At 45.1% G+C, this 17,051-nt stretch overlaps 1 protein-coding gene across 3 annotated transcripts; it reads left to right on the top strand.

The window, feature by feature from the left end:
• On the top strand, positions 3,872-7,172 carry LOC8082605 (probable mediator of RNA polymerase II transcription subunit 26b). 3 transcript variants are annotated; one of them, XM_021464454.1, is made up of 10 exons: positions 3,872-4,365; positions 4,468-4,936; positions 5,039-5,107; positions 5,195-5,277; positions 5,425-5,477; positions 5,570-5,691; positions 5,809-5,836; positions 5,932-6,263; positions 6,354-6,471; positions 6,705-7,172. In XM_021464454.1, exons 2-10 carry the CDS (start codon positions 4,511-4,513, stop codon positions 6,842-6,844), a joined length of 1,371 nt encoding a protein of 456 aa, XP_021320129.1. In that variant the 5' UTR covers positions 3,872-4,365; positions 4,468-4,510; the 3' UTR covers positions 6,845-7,172. The 3 variants fall into 3 exon arrangements, with proteins under 3 accessions (XP_021320129.1, XP_021319803.1, XP_021320480.1); XM_021464128.1 differs by having other exon boundaries at positions 3,872-4,936; XM_021464805.1 differs by having other exon boundaries at positions 3,876-4,936; positions 6,357-6,471; positions 6,705-7,162.

The following is a 17,051-nucleotide window of genomic DNA, read 5'->3' as shown; positions in this document are numbered from 1 at the left end:
GAGGTCGAGACGGACAAGCCTGATGAGCCGTCCTTTGAGGAGTTTGAGGTTGTCGCCACAACACCGCTCCACGTAAGGCGGGAATCCATGGAGGCTCTCTTTTCGGGAAGATGCCTTATTCGTGGTCTGGTGAGGGACGTTGAATAGGCCAAGCGATTATGCGCTCTGTCTAGACGTACTCACAGTCGCATTCCATAGTGCCGTATAATCGCTAGACTCTTGCTCTAGCTTGTCGGCAGCCGACATTTGTCCCGTACACTAGTGTCTTGCTAGTGGATATGGAACAATGAGAGCTCGCTCGATGTCATATAACTTTTATTTTTTTTATCCTCTTAATGAAAAACAGGTTACGACCTATTCGTGAAAAAAAAGACGGGGAAACCGTTTTGTTCTTTGATTCATATCGTCTAGTGTAGATGTGAGCTAGGTTTGACTCAAAACCTAAGAACCGACCCTGTAATCAATTACTATATGTCTATATATAACAAGATAGCATTCTCATAGTGACCAAACATATTACACTCCCTGTACCAGGAGAGTATATATGATAGTGGAGGCCGGGGCACATCAATTCCGGTCCGACAAAGCGAGAACTCGATATGATCACTTACCGAACTCAGAGATAATGGCCTTACTTTTACCTGCCCAGTAACCCCCAACCAACATGCTAATTCTAGCTTCTAGCTAGCCACGCACAGCACAGATCGATTAGGCTTAACGTGAAGGTGCATTTTGCATTGAGTCCAAGCTCAAAATAAAGGAGAGATGGGAGAGGGAGAAAGAAACCCATGCAACAACGCTCGCCATCATTGCTTCTCTACCAGCGCCGTGCAGTGTGACGGTTTTGTTTTCTAATTAAACAGCAGCCGTGCAGGCAGCGGTCATCATCAGTCAGCAATACTATGATATAGGCCATGTTTGGTATCTCTTTTCTTTTTTAACTCCCGCCACATCACATGTTTAGACACATTCACGGAGTACTAAATATAAACTATTTAATTACAAAAATAAAAACATAGATAAAGAACAATTTATAAAATGAATCTTTTGAACTTAATTAGTCCATAATTAGAAACTATTTATTAAATAAAACAAAAATGATACCTGTTAAACTTTAACACCTCTAACCAAACAATATCGTGCGATGGAAGGCACTGCCACTGCGGCGATGACATGATGCGTGTGCCCTGACTAATTAACTACCTAATTGACCCAATTAAGCAGCAGCGGCAACTATTGCTAATCAATCAACGCTCTTAACCACTGAGCGCACCGATCGATCGGTGATTTATTTAGGGTTTCCCCCCGTGTCCTCGCTCGTCTTTCTCTTCGGACGGAATGGAGTGTCGATCATGCAGTCGGCCGCAAGGGCCACCATCGACATCATCATCATAGCTTGGAAAGGAACTCATCCAACCCAAACCAAGGGCACGGAGATGATCGGGTAGAGAGAGGACGAAGAAATTAATTAATCGGAGTCTGGATTGCCATTGCAGAAACGGCAGCCAACATGCTGCGTGCGATTGTAGACCACGACCTACTGACGAGTGCCCACTTAATTAATTTACGTCGTCGAAGGCACCAACCATGCATTGCATGCATATGCATATATATCCAACAATTTCATTCCACAACCAACAGTCCAACACACACAAAAGCTTTGCGCTGCGCTGATTAATTAGGGGCTGCGTACAGCTGATAGACAGTGAACCACGGAAACAAATTCAGCTAAGGCCTTGTTTGGATGTTGTCGGATTCACCTCAATCCACATGTGTTGGAGTGGATTGGGGTGTAATTTAGTTTAAGTTTCACTCCAATCCACCACAATACATGTGGATTGATGTGAATCCGACTACATCCAAACAAGGCCTAAACGTGTACAGTATACAGGTATGCATACCATTCCATGCAAGGCCAACCACATCACCCTGTTCCAATCTTACTTTGGGGAAGCTCTGTCTGTTCCATCCACCATCCTTGATGCAGCTCGCTCACACATGATCCGTCGTCGTCCAACTCGTCCCTGTCAAGTCTCCAGATAAGTACACACTCCGCTAACATCACGCATAATTTGTTGCTATACACTGATACATACTCTTCCTCCGTTATTGTCGCCCTACTGCTGCACTTTCTAAACTTCCCTTTTTAATTGTGCTTGCATATATATACTTTATACTCTCAGCCAGGCCAGGACAACACAGGAAGGATCATTATAATCTGTTGCAGAGATTAGCAGAGTACTAGCTGCTCGTCGCTTCCTCTTGCTAATCGCTCTGCATTGAAACGGTGGTTATACGTACCATGCATACAGACAGATGCTGGTTGCTTGTATGGTATAGTATATATCGGTATCCATAGTCCGATCGGTCTACCATCCACCCAGCAGCATTTATCGGGTACATACAGGCATACAGCTGAGCATTCGCAGGAATTCTTGAATTCGCTACTATGGATATATACATGCATGCATGCAGAATTGCAGATGCAGCACGCACGGCATGGCGTGGCCCAAACCGAATGATGAATGCCCTGCCTGGTCCAATCTCTATCTCTGAACAAGACACATCACGTTCAGGTTTCAGGACACAATCAGCGCTTCCTCTCCAAACATGTTCCCAGACCCTGTGCAAGACCACACCTATGTTTCACCTTTTCAGATCGAGGCGATAATAGTAACTAGGCAAATTGCAGTAGTAAAACGGGACGCATCATTACTACAGTAATAATAACATCGTCTATCGTCAGTTAAATGGCGTGGAACTATAATTAGTTCAGTAGGCCTTGCAGTCTCAGACGAATAGCATCCCGCCATCCCCTCTCTCAGATCTCTTGGCGGCATGAGCGTAGTGCAAGCGACACTGGAACTGGCCTGCTGATCTGATACAAGTAAGTACAAGCTAGTTAATTAAGGGGTCTCCCGACACTCATTAGAGAATTGTATGCCGTGTGATGGAGAGGAGGATACGTATACGTACGAGTACGATGCAATATATTTTCACTGATTGTGTTTTTGTTCGGTAATTGTGGTCCAACTTATTGGCCGCCTGAGCGCACTGCTTTGCTGATTGGTCGAGGAAAACCATTGTGAAGGTTCAGGAAGCTCAAAGAAAAGGGTTCAACAGTGCTGTCATCTCTCTTTTTTTTTTTGCGAGGAACAGTGTTGTGATATATATTGGGTGCTTGGAACTGTGGAATCACATGACTATATGTGTGTGTGTTTGATGGAGTTTCTCCTTTGCCAGCTACCAGATGTTCTTTAAAGAAGACCGGCAGCTTTGGTGTTTTGCTGACGCCTAATCCTGAAAACTCTGAACGTTATTTTTTGGTTGGTCGCTGGCTTATTCACTTAAACTGTCGAATCTGTCGATTTAAAACTTTAACTGAATTTCTAGAAAAAAAAATGCTAAATTTTATAGTACCAAATTAATATCATTAAATAAATTTATCATAGAATGTATTTTTTATAAAATACTAATTTTATATCATAGATATTGATATTTTTTTTATAAAATTGTTCAAATTAAAAAAAAATAACTGATACGGATTCTATGAGTTAAAGCGTCCAGAACACAGCAAGAAAGAGCCCACCTTCGCTTCATAGGCCGGCCCACCCCGTCGAACTAGCCTGGGTTCACCATTTTGTTGCCGAAAACGACCGAGGTCCAACAGAATCTGCATTTGGCCCAAGTATTATGTGGGCTTTAATTATAACCTTTCCTGCATCGCTCTCCAGCCCGTAGACAGAAACAGAGAATTGGCTGGACCTCGACAACGTCAAGGCGCGGCCCATTCACCGAACAGTCCCAGGACAAGACAAGGAGAGCGCATGCGCCGGCGGTAATGAGTCGATGACGGCATGCCGCCCCCAGAATTTGCTTCCTTTTTTTCTCTCTCGTTCGCATCGAATCCGCATCGTGAAGGGAAATCCACCGGAATCCGGATTGGATTGGATTGCGGCATCCATTCCTATTCGCATTCGCCATCGCAATCGCCGTCGCCGTCGCCATCCATCCTCGCAGCACCATAGCGCAGCGCAGCACTCGGCCGTGCTTTGCTCGGCCCACCCAACGCAACCCCGTCCCTATCGCTCTCCATCGTCTCCCTCACCTCCACCTCCACCTCCACCTCCACCTCCAGCTCCCCGCCTCCCTCACCAGTCACCACCTCCAGGCCCCCCAGCTTTGGCGTAGACAGACAGGTACCGCGGCGCCATTACCAAAGAGAGACACACAGATCGCGGCGCTGCCCGAGAAAAGAAGCCGCGCCCCTTCTTCCCCTCTCCCTTTCCTTTGATTGATTCACGGATCGTCCGCCGGTTGCGACACTAGTTCTGCGCGGGGTTCCCTTGGATTCGGCCTGGAACCGTGAGATCAAGAAAAAACGCCTGCCATTAAACTGCCAAGATTATATATATATTAAAAAAAAAAGAACCAACCTTGATTCACCGCAATCTTTCTTCAACAAAGGAAAGAGCCTTGGTTTGATCGGCGGCGGCCGATCTTGGCTCGGATGGTGGCGCCGCCGCCGCAGCCGCCGGCGTCGCTGGACTACTGGCGGGGCTTCTTCAGCGGCGCGCGGGCCAGCATCTTCGACGCCATAGACGCCGCCATCCGAGTAGCCGCCGCCGACCACCCCGACGCCCTCCGCGCGCGCCGCGACGCCATCGCCGAGCGCCTCTACACCGCGCTCATCGCCCTACCCGCGCCGGAGGCGCCGCCGGGGCACCCCACCCGTGGCCAGCCGCCGCTCCTCCTCCTCCCCGAGGGCGCCGGCAGCGTGCCCAGCCTCTGCAGCTCCGACCGCGCTGAGGTCGTCAACAACGGCGGCGCCGGCGCCGGCGCCGGCGCCTCGCCGCGGAACAAGAGCGATGATGACGACGACGTCGTCGCCGAGGCGTTCCGTGTCAAGGCGGCTCTCTCCAATGCCCAAGACAAGGTTCCTCCATTGCTTCCCTGTTTGTTGATTCTGTTCCTGATTTGCTGATGTTGGCATTAATCGCTTCTGATCGATTTTGCTGTGCGCTCAACTCTCCTGCAGTCAGAGGCCGAGTTGCTCGAGCTTCTTGGGAGGTTGGGGCAGCTGGAATTCACGGTGGATGCCATTAGGGTGAGCCGTGATGAAAGTGAAACTGCCATGCAGCTTGATGAACTCTTCTTTGTGCGTTTGTTCATATCTCTCGAATCACTTATATAGGCTACTGAGATTGGAATGGCCGTGAAACCGCTGCGAAAGCATGGCTCCAAGCAGATTCGGCAACTCGTCCGATCGCTTATTGAGTAAGCTGCTTGTGCTTTTCCTTGCCCAAAGATGTCTAGTTCTTTATATTGCTTGGCCATCATTTTAGACACTACAGTAGTTTGGTCTTATGCAGCTTTCTCGTATTTACATGTTTGATTGATGTTATGCTTGATCTGAATTTTTAGAGGTTGGAAGGCTACTGTTAATGAGTGGGTGAACAACAAAGATCCCATTGTAGGTAAGGAATACAAAAGTCAATGTAGTCTTTGCTGTTGTGTTCTTCCTATTTTGTCCTTTATTGATATATGATCTAGCTGAAATAATTCACAGATCATACACCACAATCAGTGGATGCTTCTTGCCTGGATCAGGAAGAAGGGGGTCTGCCTTCCCCTCCCATGGATGAGGCAGCCTTGTTTGCAGCACCATGTACTTCAATCCAGCTATCCGAGGTACCAGACACATAAACTTCACCTCTCCTTCTTTTTATTACTGTATTTATCAATGTTACAATTGTTCTGACAAACTTGGATGCCTTATCGTACTGAAAATCTGCATCGGTTTTGAAGTTCTTCGATGAAATGGATGATGATGGAAGTGAGTAATCGCACTTCCTGGATCACACCACATGCCCTAGTGACTCTTGGTTGTTACATATTGCATTGACCTCACTCCTGTCCTGTAAACTACAGACATTAGGAGTGATGCCAAGGATGGTGGTCAGTGTAATCCGGCAAGCCAAGAGTCAGTCAACAAGCAGTCACCTCCGGGCCAATGGTATGACCCAGAGCAGAACTGGAAAGTTGACCAATCTGCTATGAAGCAATCACGACCAAATGAAGCATTCAACTGGCAAACAAGGCAGCAATCTAATTCAGGGGCGCAAGTGAAGGCGTCAAGTGCAGCTTTTGGTCCAGGAAGACCTCAGATGTCGCATACGGGGCCGAAATGTTCAGAAGTGAAGCCAAAGCAGCAGCAAGATATCTCAGTGGCTCAAAGAAGACCGAAACCGACAATGCCTAAGGTAAGCGTTAGTGTGTTGTGAGCAACTCACTATATCTATTTGATGTGTATTTTGCTACTATTGGGCTAAAATATTTCACTGCTGATATAGCAGCCACCAACTCAGCATGATGTAAATTCAGTCCGGGCCAAGCTGCAGCTCGCAAAGGATGCCAAGCTGGAGGCTACAAAGCGCAAGCTTCAAGAAGGTTACCAAGAATTCAATAATGGTAAGCGGTTTCTGTTCAGCCTTAGGCACCCACCTCTTTGGTTCTGTGCAGTGCCATCTTACATAGTTATTACAGTATGGATGGGATGTTTAGTTTAGCCATTGATCAATGCGTAGTTCTGCTAATAGCACCCCATTTCTTGACTGGCTGGTTGATGTGATGATGAATTATGATCCCATTGTCGTTTTGAAAGAAGAAAGATGAATGATGTTTCCAATTTGGCGCAATTGCAGCAAAGAAGCAGCGAACGATACAGATGGTGGATCCACAAGACCTGCCGAAGCAAGGGAACCGAAACCTAGCACTCAACGGCAAGCCAAGGAACAACAACAGCAGCAACAACATCAGGAATCGGCTGGGCATCCGCCTCTGATTTCATCCATCCACCCACCCACCCATCCGTTCACCATGTTTTGTTCACTAATTAACCACCGGCCGCAGCTTACAATCTGGATATACCAGTTTAGTGTTTCTTTCTTTTGGGTGCAGTACCATCCATACATATATGACATACATATCTGGAAGGCGAAAACTTGAGTCGCCAGGCAGGGGATGCACTAGTGTTTGCAGCCCTAACATCTTGTCTCGGGTCATATTAACTCGTATAAGTGGCTCGTTCCAATGGTTGACAAGCTTGTAGAGAGATAATGTTACATTTCATAGCTATATATATATATATACAGTTCTGGGACCTGCTGAGACACCGCGTTGTGTGCCTTTGGTTTCATGGTCCGTCTGGACTCTTTAGATGGTGGTGTGCAGCGCAGTTTCTTTGTCGCAATGAAGGTGTGTGGTCTCCTTGCGGTGAAGACCGGAAACACACACATTTGCCTTGCTTTTGTGGCAGAAATCGCTTGCAATGAGCGACCTGCCGACATGAGCTGAAATGTGGCATGTTTGGGAGCAGGGTTTTGCTTCTCTTGACTCCGGACTCTCGAGTTTTGAGTAAACAGTTGTGCTTGAAAGGATCCTTCCAAAACTGGATGAGTGAATCCTGCACCGATGAGTTTGACCGCCACGAGGTAGCTTCCAAGCTCAGCAGCAAGTCAGCATAGACCACCACCTTCCATGACTGAGTCTCGTCATGTATGAACACGGGGGACCAGGCGATCGAGCAGTGGGGGTGCAAGGCATTAATGGCCGCTGTCGAGTGTCGACACCTGTGCTCGTGTTTCATGGCCTGTGGGAGTGGGATGGACACGGTCTCCGGGCGGTGCCGTCACTGCTGCGCGGGCCCCACCGCCGCCTGCCCTTTGTGAGATTGCGTGTCGCGTGCGGGGTGCGTGACCGCGGGACACGTCGGACGGAGGAGGATCCCGTGGGCCGCGTGGCGTGGCTCCCGGACGCCGGCTCGCCCGCCAACGAACCAGTTTCTTCGGGCGTTCGGCCGCTGATGTTCTGCGCGCAGCAACTCTGTGCCGCAGTTTGGAAACTGGTGCTTAGTGCTGTGCTCTTTTTTTTTTTCATATAAAAAAAAAAGCAAATTACACAGTATAACGTTTAGACCATTTTCTTTGTATTGGCAAAGGTATAGTTTCCTGTGCAGAGCATTATAGGATAGCCATCACCGCCTTGGGCTCCTTCTTCCTTCCTCCACGGCACCAGGCGCCGCCCGATGGTAAAGGAGGGATTATCTTATTTTTCATTATAGGTAACCGAATTTTTTAATTTAATAATAATTAGTTACTTAGTATCATAAATTTTAGTGTTTTTATATTGTTTTCATAAATTTGAAACTACTTGGCTTATGTACTTAAAAAAAACGAGAAGTAGACTCTTTTTTTATACAGATGAAGCAGCTTAGCTGCTTAGGGCCTTGTTTAGTTCCAAAATATTTTGCAAAATCGACACTGTAGCTTTTTCGTTTGTATTTGACAAATATTATCCAATCATGGACTAACTAGGCTCAAGAGATTTGTCTCGTCAATTTCGATCAAACTGTGCAATTAGTTTTTATTTTTGTCTATATTTAATACTTCATGCATGTGTCTAAAGATTCGATATGACGGGAAATCTGAAAAATTTTGCAAATTTTTTTTGAACTAAACAAGGCCTAGGTGTACCGACAGTAAGCAGAGAAGCAAGCAAGAGAGAGCACGAGCACAACTGAGCGCGCAACCCGATCCTTTGTGGGGTTGGCGACATGGACTTGTGGGCAATCCTCCTTACCCGACCAGCTTTTGTGCATCCACCACCATAACAGCATCACACCCTCTTGGATCAGTCTTCTCAATCTCACAACACTTTCCACCACCATCAACAGCCCTTGCATTTTCAAAAAGGGCTATATATCTCATCCGGTGTTTTTTGAATCCAAATTTCCGTCTTCTATGTATCCTTGTCCTGTTCATCGGTTCCACGAGCTCTAGGCCTTGTATAATTCCTTCTCGAAATTTTTCCGCGACACTGTAACAGTTTCGTTTGTTTGTCGTACTTATTGTCCAATTATGGACTAACTAGACTCAAAAGATTCGTCTCGTAAATTTCGATCAAACTGTGCAATTAGTTTTTATTTTTATTAATATTTAATACTTCATGCATGTATTTAAATATTCGATGTGACAAGGAATTTTGAAAAGTTTTTGGATTTTGAGCGGAAGTAAACAAGGCTTGTGAAATAAATGGAGTTTAAAGTAAGGTCCGGCCTGGAGGAGAGGATTGGTTCTTTTTAGGAGTGATATTATATTGTAGGATGAAACATTAAAGTCAATTTTCTCTTTTTTTTAGAAAATAATTAGAAAACATAGAGAGCTGACGAAGTCGAATTTTACCGGTTTCATCGGTTCTGGCTTCTACATTATTAGAGCCAGAGCCACCAGGAGCCTTGCAAAACAAAATGTTTGTTCCCCAATTAAGAGAGATGGTAGGGCAAGCGGAGTAGCTGGCTTGCCACTTAACCAAATGGCCCAAGATGTGGAATGTGAATTGGTCTTATAATAATGTGACAAATCTTAGTCTATGCAAAAAAAATTACCCTATGTATGGTAAAAGCCTAGAAATAAAAAGGTTCTTACTAAGGTCTTGTTCAGTTGCCGAAATGAAAAGTTTTCAGTCACTGTAGCACTTCCGGTTGTTTGTGGCAAATATTGTCCAATTATGGACTAACTAGGCTCAAAAGATTTATCTCATGATTTACAGGTAAACTGTGTAATTAGTTTTTGTTTTTAATTATATTTAATGCTCCATGCATGAGCCGTAAGATTCGATATGACGGGAAATATTGAAAAGTTTTTTGTTTTTGGAATGAACTAAACAATGCCTAGGAATAAGTCTTTAGGCCATCAGTATAAACATGTCCTTATAATATAGCAGCAATAAAACTATTTATATAAGCCAAGAAATTCACACAACGATTAACAAACTACACAATAAACATATAGACGGAAGCTCATGGTCACACCATGATGAGGTCCTTACTTGCGAAAACTAAGTCTATGACTAAGCAAACTCTAGCGAGAAGAAACAATCATAGTTACAAGACTTTTGTACACAAATAAAGAGAAAAGTACAAACTAAATCAGTGATTGAAATGGTGGACAAGAGACAATAGATCTTTTCTTTGGTAGGAGAACATACGAGTCACTAAGGCTCGGTTTCACTCTCCTAAGCCACCAAGACTCAAGTCTACGTAAGTGAATAGCCCTTCTTCACTCCCCATCGTGTCTCCAAGAGACTACCCATATAGCGACCCAAACCTATTTTGGGTCTTGCACAGGCAAAACACGACATCCAACAAAGTAGGCAATCCAACACCCATATTTGCATAGTCGGAGTCGGAGATAGGGAAGACGAATATGCGTCTTCCTCGAACCCAAATGCGTGAGCGGCTGGAGGCGTATGCAACAGAGGCGGAGCAGGCGTCGGGGCAGGGCTGGAGCGAGGAGTCTTGGGGAGCGATGTCGGATTCCTCGCTTGCACCGGGTGAAGGAGGTGGCAGATCCGCCGTGGTCGCAGCTGTGAGTTGCGGTTGACGGTTGGGGCCGCCGCCGTCGTGGCCGGGAGGGGCGGTGGAGGGAGAGAGCTCCGGATCCAGCCGCCGGAGCCACTCGTGATGCCCACGTCGTCCCTGTTGCCTGAGGAGATTCCGTTGCAGCTCGCTGCCGCGAACACAGACGGGGAACCCGTGGCCACAGAGAAGGCCGTGCGCTCGCTCGCAGTTAAGGTCGCACTCGAGGTCCGTCCCATGGGCGGCGACGGCGAGGGCGCCGTGTCGAGGAGCCGCTGACGCGGACAGCCCACCCCCATGCCTCGACCGCCACGATGCGGCGACCGCTGCTTTGGGCTTTGCTTTTGCGTTAGCTGTTGGAGAGGTAAAGTTTTTGTTTCCCGACTCTTCTCCTGTGCGTGATGCAAATAATGAAATCGGTGCTGTGAATGGATACTCATTGTTGGAGACAGTCTCAACGAGTTTCGTACTGAGCACAACTCTAAGAGCCTCCCCAGAAAGTAGGTCCATCGAGAAATATGCATGATGAATGAGGCCACTCTTGCGTTGACTTGGTGAGAGTACACCACACATGTGCATCCAAATGCTCTCAACTTGACTCCCACCGAGTTGCTACTAGTCTTGATCCAACTTAATAGTACAGTCAAAGTTAAAAAAAAGATGTAATTTAAACCTTGCAAAACACATATTAGAGCATCTCTAACAGTTTGCCAAATAAGATCGTCATCTTTAAAAATTTAGCAAAACAAAAAAATTTATTCTCCAACAGTTTGTCAAATGAGATTGGTATTTTTAGCAAGTTGCCATTCAAAGCCTCCACGCGTGTATACGCGCGCGCATCCTACTCCTCGGGTCCTGTCTTGCTGTTGCTTGTCATACATGGTGATGGGACATGATGGTTGATGGCTCCTGCTGCAGGACATGATGGCGCCGTGGCGTGATGGACATGATACTACCGCATGGTACTATTGAATAAAAGAAGCATAAACGGTGAAAAAAATCATTGCTCGAGTGAAAACAAATCACGGATTACATTTGAGTATTTTATTATTTAATTGGATGAAATATAAATATGGCCTTGTTTAGTTCATCCCAAAAACCAAAAAACTTTTCAAAATTCTCATCACATCAAATCTTATGGCAAATGCATGAAACATTAAATATAGATAAAAATAAAAACTAATTGCACAGTTTACCTGTAAATCATGAGCAAAATCTTTTAAGCCTAGTTACTCCATGATTGGACAATATTTGTCAAATAAAAACGAAAGTGCTATAGTGTTAAATCCAAAAACTTTTTGGATCTAAACAAGGCCTATGTAGCTAATACAAATGTGTCGATCCATCACAATAAACTATAACATATAAAATCAAGTGTATGAAACATTGATGTCATTATAAGATCCGGGCATTTTAAAGAAAACATGTTATATCGGCCTCCAAAATAATAGTGGACTTGTCCACATGCCCCTTGTTGGGATATGTGAGGTATTCAACTCTAAAAATCTTAACAACTGCAACAAAAAACCTACGTAGGCTCTCAAGCGTCGTACTTTGGCAAGTTAAAAATAAGAAACTATTGGAGAGAGTCTCTTTTTAACTTGGCATATTCTTTTAGCAACTTGCCAAAATACAACATTTGCCAAGTGAATTTTGACAAACTGTTGGAGTAAATAGTCACATGTATTCATCAATTGCCACAAAAAAAAATCGATCCTCGATGCTTTAGGCTTTGTTTTAGATTTCCTTTGAATCTAGGACAAAGGAAAATTCTATTTGTTTTCTCTTTTCTTTTTGCACAACTACTCATCTATTTTTAAGTAGTATGACTGCAAAACCTAGCTATTTTCCATTTTCAAGTAGGTTACATAGAACCCTTTTTAAAAATAGACTATGAAAGGTCCTAATATGGCTAGAGGGAGGGTGAATAGCCTATTTAAAAATTCTACAAACTCACTAGAGCAAGAGGTTAGTAAATAACAAAGCGAAGCTTTTTGCTCTAGCTCTAAAGGGAGGTTTGCAAGCCACCTATCCAACAAATCTAGTTGATATAATTACTAGGCACACAAGAGCTATGTCACTACTTACACTAGAAAGCTACCTAAAGTTTCTATACAAGTAAGTAAGCTACTCTAGTTTGCGGGAATGTAAAAGAGATGGTTTGAACTTTATACTGCCGCGTAGAGGGGATGAACCAATCAATAATTTGAAGTCCAATCACCGGGAGAAATCCAATGAACAATCACAATGGAGACACACAATTTTTTTCCCGAGGTTCACGTGCTTGCCGGCACGCTACGTCCCCGTTGTGTCGACCAACACTTGGTGGTTCGGTGGCTAAGAGGTGTAGCACGAACCTCGTCCTCACTAGTACACCACAAGAACTTACCCACAAGTGAGGTAGCTCAATGACACGAGCAATCCACTAATGTTGCCTTTGGCTCTCCGCCGAGGTAGGCACAAACCTCTCACAATCACCGGGAGATGGCCACGAACAATCACCAACTCATGCCAATCCTCCTCCGCTGCTCCAAGCCGTCTAGGTGGCGGCAACCACCAAGAGTAACAAGAAAACCACAGCTAGAACGATCCCCAAGTGCCACTAGATGCAATCACTCAAGCAAATGCACTTGGAATCACTCCCAATCTCACAAAGATGTTTAATCTATGAAGGAGATGAGTGGGAGGTGTTTGCTTAGGCTCACAAGGATGTCAAGTATGCTAGAATGCCAAGAGGGTCATCCCCAAGCCGGTCAAACACGTATTTATAGCCCCTCAAACAAATAGAGCCGTTGGCTCTTTCACTGGACAAACTGCGGGGTCACCGGACGCTCTTAAAGGGGCACCGGACGCTCAACACCAGCGTCCGGTGCTCCAACGTCAGCCGCGTGTCAGAGTCTAACGGTAACCTGCGGAGCACCGGACGCTTGAGCAAGTTAGCACCGGACGCGTCCGGTGCACACCGAACTCATGCGCAGAGAGTTCCGCAAACTCGCAGGGTCACCGGATGCAAGCCACCGGACGCACCCTCAGCGTCCGGTGCTCACCGGACCCATGCGCAGAGAGGGTCGCAAAACGCCCGCACACCGGACGCTAACCACCAGACGCTCAAGCCAGCGTCCGGTGCCTATCGTCCGGTGCCTTACCCAAGCTGGGCCAGGCACTGTCTGCACCGGACGCTCAGACGCAGCGTCCGGTGCTCCAGAAGCCAGCGTCCGGTGAGTGTTTTCTCAGCGAGAAACACTCCCGCGACTTCTCCAATTTCCCACCGGCGCAATAGAAAATATGCACTTCATTTTCTCGAAAAGCGCCGAATCCCGCCTCGCAAGCTCGGCGGGAGGGAGAGAGGAACCCATCCTCTCTCTACCCTTGAAACTCCACCTCCTTCTCAAAGTGTACCAACACCACAACGTGTGTACCAACAAGTGCACGTGTGAATGTGATCACACCCTCTATGGTGTCTGAAAGCCCTAGTTTGGTTTTGGATAATTGATGAAACCCTAGTACTAACCTCTATGCTAAGTGTGTGTAGACTTAATGAGGTTGGTACATGCCAAGTGATGGAGCAAGTGATGATCATGGTGATGATGGTGATGACCAAAAGGTGATCAAGTGCTCAACTTGGAAAAGAAGAAAGAGAAAAACAAAACCCTATGGAGATGAAGGCAAAGGTATTGCTTAGGGTTTTGGTTTTGGTGATCAAGACACCATAGAGACCTAAATGCATGCACATGAACGATGACACCTAGTGGCACTTGATAACCGCTTAGCCAAAGAATTCCCCTCTTTATAGTACGGCTATCTATCCTAAATGTGATCACACCCTCTATGGTGTCTTGATCACCAAAACCAAAACCCTAAGCAATACCTTTGCCTTCATCTCCATAGGGTTTTGTTTTTCTCTTTCTTCTTTTCCAAGTTGAGCACTTGATCACCTTGTGGTCATCACCATTATCACTATGATCGTCACTTGCTCCATTACTTGGCATGTACCAACCTCATTAAGTCTACACATACTTAACATAGAAGTTAGTACTAGGGTTTCATCAATTATCCAAAACCAAACTAGGGCTTTCAGACTATTTACCGAGTATAATATTTCCCGGCTCATGAACAAAGCCTATTTGTGATTGAATTCCTATTTTCAGTATGAGATAGGCATGAGCGGCAAGTGTACCTGTCTAAACACTGATGGCGGAAACAGCGTGTGAACAATTCTGTTTCTTCAAATAGCCACCCTAATATATAAGCATTGGGATACTTGCATGCTTGCCCTCATTTTGCTGTCTAGCTAATTATGTGCTCATCCTCCTTTTACCACTTTGCTTATTGTCTGTCATTGTCCTCACCTTTTTTTTTCAAGGAATTTTTACCATTCCCAGATCCCCTGTCGTGCTAAATAAAGTTTACTCCTACAACAAACTAGGGGCGATGGTACAAGCATTTCGAAAACAATAATGGAGGCAATGGCGTGAAGTGAAATAAAGAGGAGGAGAAATTCATAGTTATTAGGTCTCAAGAAAAGGCTTAAAGTATGGCGACAAGACTATTAGTTATTTGATCATTTGATAACCATTCAACTGTGCATTACGTCACTCCGCAGTGGAGGAACGAGAAGCGATGGAGATGTGATCCTTTGTGTCGCTCCTGTAGCTTGATCGTAGCGTCACAAATAAAGAGTGCGTGTGATGTTCAAAGGTGACAGCTAGCTAGCGAATAAGAGATGAGGTGGATGTGGGGATTAAAAACATCATCATCAGTACCAGAGATCGATCGAGGCCAATCCGATCCGTGATGAGAAAGGGCATGCATCTCATCTGCATATATAGGCCTTGTTTAGTTCAATCAAAAACCCAAAATTTTTCAAGATTCTTCGTCACATCGAATCTTATGGTATATGTATTGAGCATTATATATAGATAAAAATAAAAACTAATTACACAGTTTATCTGTAAATCGTTAGACGAATCTTTTAAACCTAATTACTCTATAATTAAATAATATTTATCAAATAAAATCGAAAATGATACAGTATTATTTTTCTAAAAAAAATTTGAAAATAAACAAGGCCTAATAGTCGGCAAGGGGCCCGATGGAGGACCGATCGAGGAGGACGACTGCCAAGTTGCATGCAAAAGTGCTCCCTTCCGGCCGGTTTCGTCCTCCTGACTCCTGACCACTCACCACACCTACCCTGGAGGCAGCTGCTGATGCGTGACAGGCGACCGCTCTAACAATAAAGCATACCAAACATCTTAGTGGACATATAGCACTATTCATCCAGGTTTCAATGGATTTGAAACAGGAATTATCAAAGCATATATAAGGTGTTTGCCTGGCTCATCATAATGGACAGGCTGAGTACAAAGGAACTGCTTAGGAGGAAGAACATGGACCTACGTACAGGACTATAATTGTGTCCTTTAATTTGTAGTAATACAGTAGAAGAATCTCTGATGCACCTCATGTAATCTCTTTTCTTCAAAAAAACCTCATGTAATCTCTGATGCACCTCATGTTTCTCTGCCCGTTTATTTGCTCAAAACTTGCTGGCCATGGCTTAATTGCCATATCTCTCCACAAGCTGATCTTTTTCAAACATCGAGAGAGCTTCAGAGTCCAGTTACAAGTCCCTTTCGTCATGGAAATCATCATCTTAATGGGATGGTCAATTGGAAGGCCAGAAATGGAAGACACAAAAAAGAGGTTTCAATCAGAGTTTGCGTTGATTCTTTTACGTGCAGAAAGAAGAGCTTCCCTTCGATTGAACAATGGTTAAATAGTCCTATTTAATCTATTTAATTTCTCATCTTTTTCTTTTCTTTTTTTTGTTTCTTGAACTTCATCGTAACCCCTGCCTAAATTATTCTTTATTTTAATAAAAATTTCACTGTAGTTGTGCAAACCCCTCTAGTTTCCCTTAAAAAAAAGACGGATAGACCAGCATGGATGCATTTTAAAGCGAGTAACTCGATCTAACTCATCAGTGCAAGTCCAGCCTCTGTCTTATGTCTGTCGTTTTTGCTTTCCAAAAAAAACTAAAACGATCAACATTTAGGGACAGAGGAGTATATAACCACGATCATATCCACTCCTCTTCCGATATAAATATAATCCCTGAGAGACAGACACCGAGCTTCTGAAAATTAATCCACGTACTTAATATTAGCTTGCGTCGTCTACGGAACCATGACACTTGACAGGTGACAATACTATATATACTCCATCGCAGTTCGCAAAGAGAGAGAGAGAGAGAGAGTTGTGATCCGTGGGCTAGACAGAGCACCATGAGACCATGTGAGGAAGAACAGCCTAGCTAGCCCAGCAAAGGTGCGTGGTGTGTGCAGGGGTACAGTATAGCCAGCAGGAGCAGGGGCTGCTGATGCATGGTCATCTGGACTTTGGATATATTCATGAGGACACACGTTGTTCGTTGGAGCCGATCGAGGAGGGGAGTGATGAGAGTGAGAGTAGTGACCCACTTTGACTTCATGTCACTAGTTAGCTGGCGGCCAGTGGCTGTGGCTGGTAAGGTGGCGCTGCCTTTGCTTTTGCATGCCACCAACCTGAATATGATACCATTCAGTCTGTGCAATCTGCATCCGATGTGCGTGGGGTTCGCCTCACAGCTCCA

The sequence above is a fragment of the Sorghum bicolor genome, chromosome 1 (genome assembly GCF_000003195.3).
Source record: "Sorghum bicolor cultivar BTx623 chromosome 1, Sorghum_bicolor_NCBIv3, whole genome shotgun sequence".
NCBI lineage: Eukaryota > Viridiplantae > Streptophyta > Magnoliopsida > Poales > Poaceae > Sorghum > Sorghum bicolor.
Note: the sequence above shows the minus strand (reverse complement) of the source record. Positions and strands in the feature narration are given on the sequence as shown.